This window comes from Drosophila tropicalis, unplaced genomic scaffold, assembly GCF_018151085.1.
Source record: "Drosophila tropicalis isolate 14030-0801.00 unplaced genomic scaffold, ASM1815108v1 contig_158, whole genome shotgun sequence".
NCBI lineage: Eukaryota > Metazoa > Arthropoda > Insecta > Diptera > Drosophilidae > Drosophila > Drosophila tropicalis.
The window spans coordinates 7,715,553-7,728,635 of NW_027172602.1; the positions used below are offsets into that span (position 1 = coordinate 7,715,553).

Sequence of the window (13,083 nt, forward strand, 5' to 3'; positions counted from 1 at the left end):
TTCAGTTTCTTTGCCTTTTGTTTTTCCATTTTTTTTTCTTTTTTTGTTTGGTTTTTTTGTTTTTGTTAAGTTTGAGGTCCGTTCAGACACAAGATACACAAATTACATAATTAAGTTGGTTTTGTTTTTGTTTTGTTCTCATATATATGTATGTATATATATACATATAAATATATATATATATATATATATACATATGTATATACGCACATGTATATATGTATATGTATATATAAGTAAAAAATTAATGTTCAATTACAAGAAATAACACTTAGGCTTAAGTTGTCTATCATTTTTTTTTGTTTCGTTTTCCTTTTTTAATTAAAATATATATATATATATATATGTATATACAAATACATACATATATATATACATATATGTATATATGCATATTTAGAAATTGTTATTAGTATTAGCACATACAAAAACACATACATACACGCATACACTTAGCCAAAAGTTCGAACGCAAAACTCATATCATAGTTATGTATATCATTAGACAATTAGGGAGAACGGGCAACGAGGGTTTTACAGGATACAGGTGCCGGGTTTATGTGCGATTTAATATATATATATATATATATATGCATATATATTTACTATATCCATATATTCTTAGATTACACACTCACACAGAAAGGACAGTCGCACAGATACACACGCATACAAACAAACATACAATAAAGTTTCACGGCAATCAAACAGATAGGAAAGGGATCTTGAATTTGTATAAAAAGCATTTTGTTTTCATTTGAGTTAGTACATGGTACCACATAGTACATGTTGCTATGTATAAGCACTAAGATTTTGATAAGTAGTACGAACAAGACTCATTTCTTGACACATTTTTCCCTATAGTAGGAGTTTTATGTTACACATTCAACTAATAAATATATGTATACATATATATAGATATATGAAAGTAGAGCTGATAGAAAGCATTCACACTTTTTGATCGAGCATACATACATATATAATTATACTATGATCGGAGTATAGCCCCTTCTGTTCTCTTCTCTTCTTTTCTCTGCGGCACAAGCACAATTTGACCAATTATTGATATTCTATTGAATATGTAGTATATATCTATCGGATAGATATCTTGTATTTAAGTTTATTTATTCTATGCGTCCCTCATCACTAATTTAAGCTGCACATTTAGTTTACTTTGAAAGTTTTCAATCGACATTTATATTGTATGTATGTATATATATATGAAAAAGAAACTCAAAATTTGTTTCACTTTTGTGCGTTGTCCTTCTATTTAGCCAACAACTACTCCACAGACACACACATACAGCCACACACAGACACACACACACAATACATACACAAACATAATGCCCAAGAATCTAAAAAGTCATCAAAGTTAGAACGAGGAGGGAAGAAATGCATCTAGGTAAAAAGGAAGGACAATATAACCTGACATCAAGGGCAGACACACACACACGCACACGCACAGACACAGACACGCATACCATAATAATACACTGCGTTTACATATATCACGGAAACACAACAAAGCCATTAATACAAAATATAGGTATATATATATATATATATATATATACATATATATATATATATATAGAAGATATATCGCGATATACATACATACATACATATACATATAAAAAAATAAATATACCCTACTTAACTAAGTTTTCTTTTTTTTTCTTTTTTGTTGTTGTTTTTAGCTTTTTCGCTCTTGTTTTCATTGTGGAAATACTTTACACACACACATACCGTATATGTATACATATATATATATATACTTGCATCGATCAGACTCTCTCTATATAGTATATATACACACACATAGATATAGAGCTATATATATATATATATGCATGATCTTCTTTTCATACTGCAATGATCCTTTCTTCTTGCTTGGGATCATTAGTTGTCATCATCGTTGGGTTTCGGCTTCTATATAATTTCTTGAGCTGCTTCTAAAGTGATATCTCTGTCTCTCTCTCTCTCTCTCTCTCTCTCTCTTGCTTACTCTCACTCACATATTTCTGCACTTTTACTCTCTTTTGCTCTCTCAATCTCTATTATTCTTGTATTGAATCTAACTATCTCGTTTGTGTTTTTTTTAAATCTAATTTAAAATTATTTTTAAACCATAACAAAAGCATCCTTGCCGCAAAATAGATAGGGAAACTGATCAATCATTGTTTGAACAATATCTTCCAGATAGGGACGCAGTTGCTCGAAATGTCCCATATCGGTGAAATCGATTGGTATCAATGTCGGCCACCAGCAAATGGCCAAATTTTTGCTATCCATGCTATTCAGTTTCGAGTTGTCCGATACACTACAAAAAAAAAAAAAAAAAAAACAAAAGGATTGCCAATTGCCGGTCGGTTAACTGGTTTTGAGATTCTACTTACTGCACAAAATGTTGGAATATATATTTGAGTATGGCAAAATTAATGGGTGGTAATTTTTGGAGCAATGATTTTAAAGCTATCAAACGGCAACTGCGATCGGTTTTAACCTCGACATTAAGCTTAGAAGAACCAACACCCCGCGATCCTGCAAGAGAAATACAAAACGAAAGATCCTTTAGAATCTCTTTGGAAAGAAAAAGATCAATTCAATTCGCATTACCAGCAATTTCCTCCAGCTCTTTGATAATATCCTTGCTGAACAATGGCGGCAATCGTTTTGAAAAGAAGTCCTTGAGTGCTGTGGCCACAGCATTCACCGGTATATCCAGCACATCAATTACAGTATTAGGATCTTTCATATAAGATGGTATATTGATTAATGATCTACATATGTATGTGTATGTATATAGGGGCTCACCTTCTTCGAATCTCTGAAATAGCATATCGACATGCGCTCGACTACCGGGCACACGATATATACCCTCCGAATCGAGTCCTTCCTTCTCAATGAATTCAACACATTTGATTAGGAATATTGGTATATTATCATCCTTTTCGGAGCATATCATCAATTTGCCAAATTGTGCCTCCGTTGTCTCGGTTATACCCTTGGCATTTTGTTGCTTCAGTTTACGCTTCAGTTTCTTCTCCTGCTCCTTTTCCTTTTCCTGCAATTTACGCAGCCGTGCTGTCTCCTCTTTAATGCGCCGTTTTTCAAGCTTCTCAAAGTCTTTCAAACATTTGGCATTCATATTGAATTCGGGTAAATTTTCAGCTCCAAAGATGCCAGCATTTGTCAAATCGGGCACCATAGAATACTAGGAAACGAATGAGCATACATAAATATTGTCTGCAGGACACTGAGCAGGATTATAATTATAATCTCACTTACCTCGGGTGATTTATCGCTTTTCATAAACTCTGAAACGCCAGCCTCAGATTTTTCTATAGATTTAATAATAATTAGTAAAAAATTACAAAATTTTAATAGAAAGAAATAAAAGAAAAGAAACTAACTACAGACAATGAAATTGGGAGATTTGGAGAATTGCAGGTAGTGGGGATGGATTCTGGACAAACACGACACATACTTTTCTCACCTGCTCCTCCGGGTCCACCTATAACATTAACACCAACACCGCCGGCACCGGCCATACGTTGATAGTGCAATGGGATTTCTGGTGGACTAACATACGATCCGAATGGTGGAACACGCGGTGTCTGGACGGGAATGGCCACTTTCTTTTTCTTGTTCTTCTTGGTGGTGGCCGCCTTTTTGTTGGCCTTGTAATAGGCATTCTGTTGGCGTACCCGACGCTCTGTAGAGCTGGCGCAACTATCTGATTCCGTGCAGTCTGCAATTGGATAAGAAAATATACATATATAAAGAAACGAATAATGGTTAATGGATCTCTCTCTATCTCTCTCTCGATTTCTTCTTCTACAATTTCTCTCCATTTCTCTCTAGATATCTATCTCAATCTATTGTGGTATCTATCTTATTGACTATTGTTTTTACCTTCATTTTCATAAATTTGCTCATACTCGGCCAATTCCTCGGAATCCTCATCTTCACCATCTAACTGGGCATGATCATAGCGCTTGGCATCTTTATCAATGGGAATGGGACCACCACCGATGCCGACACCGCTACCACCAGTAACACCAACATCACAACCACCCAGATAGGATTCAGCCATGCTACCACTGCCGCTGCCAGTGAAATTCATTTTGGCCACCGCATCGCTAACCAATTGGAAGTTCTTCATATTCAGCTTGCCGGGTTGCTGTGTGGGTAGCGTGAATGTTGAAGAGCTCATGGCTGGACAGTTTCGACTGGGCGCCTCACCCACCTTCAACGTTTGACTGGGACCCTTTGGACGTATCCGATTTAAATTTGAGTCAATGTGCCGCCGTCCAGTGGTGTAGGCATGTGTATTGGTTGCCGATCCACTGAAATTGTTCCATATCGAATTCTTATTCATATTCCGGCGGGCATCACTCTTGTCCTCCAGCCATTCTGTAAGATCCAAATCCGTATTATTGTTACAATCCTTGCCTTCACTTGCCATTACGACAACTACAGTGACTACAAACTAATATGTACTAATATGTAGTATTTACATGTGGAATATAATACAGGAACTTAAAAACGAAACTGATTCCTAACTGGAAGGAATTAATCTTCTTTTCGAAACTAAAACATATAAAAGGACGGAAAGCTTGGAAGGGGAATAGAAATGAAGGCATTAACTTTGGATTGAATTTGTGTTATTTTGTTAATTTTTCATTTTTTTTTTTTCATATATATATTATGGATAGGCTACGGATCGTGCTGGGATTAATGAAGCTACTGGGGTTATATATATATGTATAAAAGGTGTTATATAGATAGAACTATAGATAGCTAGGCGGAAAATAGGTGAGAGAGAGAGACAGGAGAAGATCGAGAGAGAGACAGAGAGATAGAGTAGAGAGAAAGTGTGCGCGCGAGAGAGAGATAGAGAGAGAGAGAAAGTGGTTGTTAACCTGCATCATGGGTGGCCAATGAATCCTTGGACCCGCTGACATCCGCTGCTTATGAAATGCATGAGGAAAAAAGTAAAGAAAGAACAAACAAACACACAGAAATGAAATACAATAAACAATCCGTCAGATATTCGCAACAACAACAATTCGTCAAAACCGAAAAACCAAAAAAACGTTTTCAAGTTTTAAATGAGCAACAAACTAAGCAAGAAGAAACAGAGAACAGAGAGAGAGAGACAGTGAGAAAGTGAGCGTGGAGATAGAGAAAAAATGGGGAGACAGACAAAAAACAGCGACAAAAAACGAAAGAGCTTTTTTTTTTAAATCTCGATGCGGTTCCAATCGATGAGAAAGGTTTAAAAAGGATACACTATGTACATAATATAATATATATATGTACATATAAAATATTAAAATCTTCTATATATGTATTGATGTAAAATGTTTGTATGTATTATGTACATGGAATGTTGGTTTTGTTATTGGTTTTTGCTTTTTCTTTTATAAAACACACAAAATCAATAAATCAAAATCAGAATGAACACAAATTAACACACAAGAAAAAAAAAACAGATTATGAGGCTCCAAAAGAGAAACAGAGACAGACAGAGAGTGAGAGAGAGAGAGAGTAAACAGAGGACACACAACAACATTCAACATGTGGGAGACTAGTAGCGGTTGTGGTGGGCGTTGGACAGTGGACAGTGGGCGTGGTGGTGGTGGCAGGTCAGGAGAAATGATTAAAAACAAATTTAATGACCATATGGGACGGACTGGCGGGGGGTGTGGGTGTTAGTTGTTAGGAAAATGCTGCGAGGAAATTGTCTAGCAGATTAGAACCAATTCTCTATGACGAGAAAATTTATTAATTAGAATCGGACAAAAATTATACCCTAAAGTAATCGAGTAGACACAAGGAGTTTACTGCGGTTTTAGATAGAAGAAATCTTAATAATTTTTAGAACATTTTTGGGTTTTACCCATGACGAATGTCTTTTATTCTTTGGCATTCCAAATGCCATTTTCAAATCTGTAATTCCTTCGAAAAAGTTTCGTTTTTGAAAGATTTCTCACATTTTAGAAGATTTCCTTCCTAAGCTAAAAGAATTTTCTCTATATCTACATATCTGAGATTATATTTCTCAATAAATTATTCTTTTAAGATCGATTTTTCTATATGTGGTCCAAACGGTCAACTTGTCTAACTTGATCTTAAGTTCTTATTGATAAAAGCCGTGAAAACCAAGTTTTATTTCAGTTTCGAACATTAAGGGCACAAAGGTGATTCGAACAGACCGACGGTTTCTCACGCTGACCAAGAATGGATTACAAAACATCTTGACTTGACAATAAGTTTGTGATTTCAAAGTGAAATCATTTGGTTCTGTGGATATCTGCAAGATTATTTCACACTCAATGTGGCAAAATGTCCTTTCTTAAGGCCAATAGATAATGAGGACGAATTGTGTGTGTGTGTGTGTGTGTGGGTGGGTGTGTGTATATATGGATGTATAATGTGTAATAAGAAACAAAATGGTCTAAAAAAGAGAATATATGTGTTTTTGATATAACGGATAACGGGAATTATAGAAAAAATATATTCAAAATAGTTAGATTACATGTTATTTCTTCCAAACTTGATTCTGAAGCCGAAACGAATTGACTCTTATATGTGCATGTAATGAGCTGATGATCTGGAGGGGCTGGCTCTGGAGGAGTTGTTGGAGGAGGGAATATCTGGAATCCTTTTTTTTTCGATTTTGATTTTTGTTTTTTTGTTTGATAATAACAATTGGTTTGCAATAGCCAAAATGACAACAACAAATACACACACAGAGATAAATCGATAAAAAAAATTATTGTTATGGTTAATCGTTAATAATAATAATCATTATAGAGTATATATATATATATATATATATATGGATTTGAATATGAGTTGAAAGGGATGAGATGAGTTTGGGTTTGAATCTGATGATGATAATATGAGTTGATGAGATGAGAGCGCACAGTATGATTAGAAATATATATTGTTAATTGTAATATTAATATATATATATATGTATGTATGTAAGTTTATATAAGTATATTTTGGAAGTTATTTAATTCGGAATTGTTATTTGTCAAGTTTTTGAGGGGTTTGTTGTTTGAATTGAATGTTTTGTTTGTTTTCTTTTTTTACTTTTGTTTTTAATGGCTACTAAGGAACTCACTTTGATGCAGGTGTTTGGGTTTTTCGTTGTTGTCATCATAGATTTCATCTAAGGATATATCTCTTTCTTCTATAAATTGAATAGAAATACAAAATTAGGAATGATAAATATAGAGGAGATATTATTAGGCATACCATTTAATGAGTTAAGAGATCGTGTAGGAAGCATTTCGTAGTTTTCGCTGCCCGAACCATCGGTACCCAATGTATTCGATAGCATATAGCTCTCATGGCGTGGCGGTGGGCGTGGCATTTGATTAACTGAATTCTCAAGCGTACCTTCTCCTGAATCTAAAGTAATTGACTCTTCGACATGTAGATTCTCCACCTCATATTTGTTATCCCAGGCGGTTTTCAGGAATGGATTATAGAATGCAACTAAAAATTTTCATAAATATATACATATATTATCACAAATATAGTAACTTTATAACTTCGTTTTTATTACTTACATTTAATATACTGATCGGCCGAGAAGGTCATAAAACTGCCCTTGAAACGATCAGCCAGAGCATTGCCTTCGGTGATAAGAAATTGGCAAATATCGCTATTGAAGAAGGCATTGACACCTCCGCTCTCTGTGACCGCAATGATCTGTAATGGAATGTTGGCATTCTGGGCAGCAAGAATGCTAAATCGAAGAAGAAACAGTATAAATTTCAATTAACGAAATAATTATTGAATGTCAACTCACCTGAGATTGGCCAATGAGGATCGACGTTTAGCCGAATAGAAATAGATGTAGCCATGTATTAGCTCATCTCGATACTGATTGGTGCCATGATATGATGATAATATAAACTCTACCCTTCGTTTCGCATCGCCAATGAATACATCAATTATAATTGAATGTTCATTGGCCTTAACCATCATCGATTCGGCCACCAGGGGCTGGACAATGTTCTCAATATCATATTGATCGCCACAGAAGATGCAGCACAGAATACGCAAATCGGTATGATTGGATGGATATGGCTCATAGCTTTTCATTTCGGTTAGCTTGAGTGAGAGTATTACAATATTGAGTATATCATAGACATATTTCTGATGATTCTGTGTATGATCAATGAAATCACAATGCAACATCTCTGATAGACGCATGCCTTCGCTTCGCAGATATTCCACTTCGTTCTCTTTGAGATCTTGCGGCTGATAAACCAGGACAATTGGTAAATTTTCAAATTTATCCTCTAGCTCCAGATTGCAGAGTAATGTACGTTCAAGATTATCTTTGAGGGTTTCAAACGATTGCTGATTCGAGTACACACAAATCAAACCTAATACATAATAAATTAGGAAATTAGATTGAAATTCTTTGATTTGTACACACAAAATGCAACTTACCGCTTGAGGAGACATCGATGGCCTTAAAGGCTTCCATATCACCATTGGCTATGCGATAGTTGAGATAATACGTCTGATTCTCATAGATATATTCACCCTTGCTCCCCGTGCATATTCGTATGTCGTTAAGCAGGTCACTTGCCAAATGCTCTGATCCTACAATAAGTAAATTGAGCGTTCGATCGCTACCATTTCCGGTGGTCTTCCAACCACCGCCCTGCGACTTATGATTGCTGGCCGATTTATCAGAGAGCACCTCTTCAATTAAACTGTCCACACAGTTATTGAAAAACGGACAATGATCACGTATGGGACAATGGATGAAGCGCAGGTGCTGCAATAATATGACACGTCGCTCCTGATCGAGGCGATCAAGCATTTTGTAACGTGAGTCCTCTTGTATGACATCTGTAATTTGTCGCACATCTTCCTGGGTGATAATATCAACATTCTTAAACTGCAGGAAGTATTGGGCATGCTCCAGCAGCAGTTCCACAAAATTTTGTTTACTCTTCTCAATAATCTCATCCTGATGAATATCATAGATCTGCTGGCAATCATGCTCGGACAATGCCTCAAAACACTCGCGTCCCATGAAGAGCACACGGACCTCGGATAACTGTTTGCCAGGTGTAACAAAACCGGATTCCTCCAATAGCATCTTGAATTGTTGCTTCCAACTAGAAAATGAACAAAGTAATAATGGGAAAACTATATTTGTATATTTATTTAAATATTTTCTTACCCAATCTTCTTCTTGTCCTGTTGAACGGAATTCAAGTAATTACGAAATACTGTCTCCGATTCGGAAGTTTCCAAAACATCGAAGGGAATGCGTGTCTCATCCTCCGCCTCATCCATATCGATCAGTTCGGTCCATGAGGCTTGCGGGCACTCGAAAAAGTATTGCTCGAACTCAATATGGTTTTGCAAATAATTTCGAGCACATTCCCAGGCATCGTCATCGCTGATATTCAATGCACTAATGTCCGGCAGCATGTACTCCAGGGCCAAGGCAAATTTATCCAAATACTGATGTAATTTCTTGTTAAGATGATCATCACGTAGCTTCTTCATGTGGCGACGAAACAGTTTCTGGCCCGCCTCATTACCAAAAATATTCAAAAACTCATTCCATTCGCGGTATTGGGAAAGCATTTTGGAGCCCTGCGACCATAGTATATGATAGTCGGTGATTTGATTACGAATCAGACGCGTCACAGCCTCGGATCGAGTGTCGAGTAGCTCCTTTCGTGACTTGGCTGACTCCTGATATGAAATGATTTTGACACGATTCTTAACCTTGTCAATCATCTGGGCCAGCATAAGGAAGGCCAGATCAATGTTGATGCTCTCGTGAGCAGATGTCTCGATTAGCTGCACTGTGCTCTTATAGTCCTTCCGTTGGCTGATTTTCTCCGCCTCGCGTACATACAGCTCGTAGGCGTCGTCATTTTTGGTAGTAACCAGAACCAATGGCTTCTTATTCTTTATTATAGTCGCTATGACATTTTGGACAAACTCCACTTGCTTCTCCACACTTCGATTTGGCACTGGACTCACATCGAAGACAACCACAAAGCCATCAATGCTAAGTCGTCCATCTGGCATTACTTTCTGTTCATATTCCTTCTCGATTCCCAACTGATTCTTGCATATATACATGAGTTTCTCTGCGGAGAAGACTTTGGTGGATGTGCAACGCTTTAGATATGGATCCATTTTGCCCACTTTAAAGGCTTGGAATGTGGAATCGTCCATGAATTCGGTCTGCTCTATGATATTGAAATTATATTCGACACCCTCCTCGGTGGTTTTGCGCACCTCGCCCCAATACAGAAAATGATCATTGTTCACTATGCGACCGCTGAAATCACTCTGGCTGAGCACTGATATGTGATCGATGAAATAATCATCGGCCATGGGGCGCATGAATCTGTTGCACAGGCATGACTTGCCCACGCCGACCTGACCGCGATCCTTTTCGGTCCCGGATAGTCCAATGACCGAGATGTTAAACTGACGCATCTTGACGCACCTGGCGAGAAGGAGAAAAAAAACATAATTATTAAATCAAATTTTAATAATAAAAATAATGTAGATTAACAATAATTCTCCCTCTCTCTCTCTTTTTCTTTATGCCATTGGACTTAGAGGTCCTTCCTATAGATCTTTGAAAACTCCTTGCAATCTTTAATCTTTATTATTTAGCCATATGTTTGATAAGAAAACCTTTCTCTAGGAATGGAATAGAGATGTTTATATAGATTTTCTATAACTTCATGTGTCATCTCTTGGAACCTGTTTTATATCTCTAATCTTTTACACGGTTACCTTGAGACTTGTTTGATTATACAAATATAGACAAGTATATATTTATCACTTAGGAACTTTGGTTGTAACGTCTGTTTCGGGTTTTTAGAGTCCTGTTCCTTGTCGGCATGTATTTAATATTTTTATTTTTTTAAGTGTTTGCTTTCTTTTTTAACATCCATGTGTTGAGCTAGTGACACTGCTTAAGTAAGGTTTATGCCGAGAGAGTGAGCACCACGTTAGACAGAGAAAGAGAGTTAGTTATTGTTTGTCATCTAATTGTAAGACTGGTTTATCTATTTATATATATAATATATAGTTTGATTCATCTGTCTGATCATTTTTTCCTGCATCACTTTAGCTTGTCATCAGTTTTCTTTTTTTTTTTTTTTTTTTTGTGTTGGATTATTCCCTCGGCTCTTTCTTTTACAAGGCATTTTCAACTACGCAGTTACGGGATACATCCACAACGGATGAGCCCCCGCAATATCATCTCCATCTCCCAGAGAGCGTGCGCTGGGCTGCTGCTGCCTGTGGTGACAAACGGTTTTTTTTTTCGTCGCTACTTTTTTTTTGTGCCGGCGCAAAGAAAATTTTTTGCCAAGGATTTTTTCTTCGATTTCGGTTTTGGTGAATTTCATCAGATTTGTTAAATGTTTCATTGAAATATTTAACTACCTTTTATGTTTCGCAAGTTTTATTTGTTTTATATTTTTTCGCTTTTCGTTCTAGCTATATTTTCTTTTACAACATTTTCTAACAAATTGTGTCTGCAACAAATCCTTTTTGTAACTCCGGTGCTTCTTCTTCTTCGGCTGCTGCTGCCGCGGCGCTGCCTGCCTGCCTCCTGACTGCAAACGGACAACAACAACGACGACGGCAACGACAAACGAACGGCGCAAGACAAACAGAAAGGGAGAGCGAGCGAGCGCAACAAACAACAGCACACACCACCGAGAGCGAGCGAGCGAGAGAGAGTGAGAGAGAGAAAAGCGCTCTTAAAGAGAGAGCTGCTGCTGCTTGCTGCTGGATATGTGGGTGGATGTTTGTTGTTGTTGTTGTTGTTTTCACTGTCACTGCAATTTGTTGTTGCTCTTATCCTGCTCAAACCATGCTCTCTCTCGCTCTCGGTCGTTCACACACACGTCTCTTTATCTCGCTCTCTAAAACTGGACAACTATGGAACTTCTGAATGGAAATAGACTATGTATGGAGAGGTAGTACAGATGGGGTAGGGGGTAAATAAAAATAATTGTGGGTGTGTACTATGGACAGACGGACACTCCAATAAAAGCACTCTAGGCTTTTGCATATCTACCCACTTCTCCTGCACTGAACTCCCCATCTACTCGAAAACTTTAATTGAGTTTTCCGGCAGCAAAAAGCGAAAACCCTCCTCCACGTGCCTGTGTATGTGTGTGTGTGTGTGTGTGTTGCAAGTGCATTACGCAGAATCGAAATCGAAATTGGAGAACTGCAGGCCTCAGCCTCCAGAACAGATTTCCTGTCCAATGTTCATATGTATGCACTCATGTATGTACATACATACATTAACATATGTATATGTGAATACATTTGTATGTATGTATGTGTATGCTCGTGATGCGTGAGTGTATGTGTGTATTTGTGTCTACATTCCCGGGCTTGTTTGTTGTTGTTGCTTTTTGTCTTGGAAAGTGCAGCTACAGCTAGCTGATATACAACTAGGATAGGATAATATACAACATACAAGGTGGAGCGAAAGGAGGAATGGTGGGCGGCAGCTTTTGAGGGGGGTGTATGCGAGCAATAACAATTCTAAGTTATTTCACTTCTTTTCCATTTCATTTAGTTTGGTTTGTCTTCCAGTCCAGCAAATTCATTACACAAAAACAAAAAAACATAAAACAAAAAACACTGTTGCCGCATCTTTCTCTGTCGCTCACACAGACTTAGGATAGCTGGCTGGTTGGTGGAGCAAGCGAGAGAGCACGAGAGAGACGTATACAAGAAGACAATTACGAATCAGCCAGCAGCAGCAGCACCAGCAGAAGTAGAGAGACAGAGCATCGTCGTTAAACACAAAGTTAAATTTTCACATAAATGAAAAATACATTTACACCGTGATTTGGCCAACTCACAATTATTGCACTTGCAATAGCTTCAGCTCCAAAATGTTTATAAACAATTACACCAACACTAATTTTATTTTCCACATCCGAGAGCTGAGCTTTGTGGTAACAACAAAAAATGCATATAGCGTACTCCGACTCCCAAATGGATGGGTATCGATATGCTCGGCTAT

At 37.1% G+C, this 13,083-nt stretch overlaps 1 protein-coding gene across 5 annotated transcripts; it reads right to left on the reverse strand.

Moving 5' to 3' along the window:
- Window positions 1–1,081: 1,081 nt before the first annotated feature.
- Window positions 1,082–13,056, reverse strand: RhoGAPp190 (Rho GTPase-activating protein 190). Of its 5 annotated transcripts, none has more exons than XM_068303666.1 (16): window positions 12,920–13,056; window positions 9,232–10,524; window positions 8,487–9,166; window positions 7,837–8,419; window positions 7,595–7,773; window positions 7,278–7,520; window positions 7,144–7,212; window positions 6,550–6,675; window positions 4,931–4,975; window positions 3,921–4,421; window positions 3,502–3,756; window positions 3,294–3,346; window positions 2,820–3,219; window positions 2,622–2,753; window positions 2,402–2,546; window positions 1,082–2,325 (listed from the first exon to the last, which is right to left on the reverse strand). In XM_068303666.1, the coding sequence occupies exons 2-16, from the start codon at window positions 10,512–10,514 to the stop codon at window positions 2,127–2,129; spliced, it is 4,893 nt and encodes a 1,630-aa protein (XP_068159767.1). In that variant the 5' UTR covers window positions 10,515–10,524; window positions 12,920–13,056; the 3' UTR covers window positions 1,082–2,126. The 5 variants fall into 5 exon arrangements, with proteins under 5 accessions (XP_068159767.1, XP_068159766.1, XP_068159768.1 ...); XM_068303665.1 differs by having other exon boundaries at window positions 3,493–3,756; XM_068303667.1 differs by lacking the exon at window positions 6,550–6,675 and having other exon boundaries at window positions 3,493–3,756.
- Window positions 13,057–13,083: the final 27 nt, after the last annotated feature.

What these genes read in the sequence shown, in the direction of transcription:
- RhoGAPp190 (XM_068303665.1), bottom strand. Translation starts at nt 10,514, where the DNA reads ATGCGTCAGTTTAACATCTCGGTCATTGGACTATCCGGGACCGAAAAG. An exon ending in AGAGCTGGAGGAAATTGCTG is followed by an intron (nt 2,547 to 2,621) that starts GTAATGCGAATT and finishes TTTCTCTTGCAG; the next exon opens with GATCGCGGGGTGTTGGTTCT. An exon ending in ATATTCCAACATTTTGTGCA is followed by an intron (nt 2,326 to 2,401) that starts GTAAGTAGAATC and finishes TTTTTTTTGTAG; the next exon opens with TGTATCGGACAACTCGAAAC.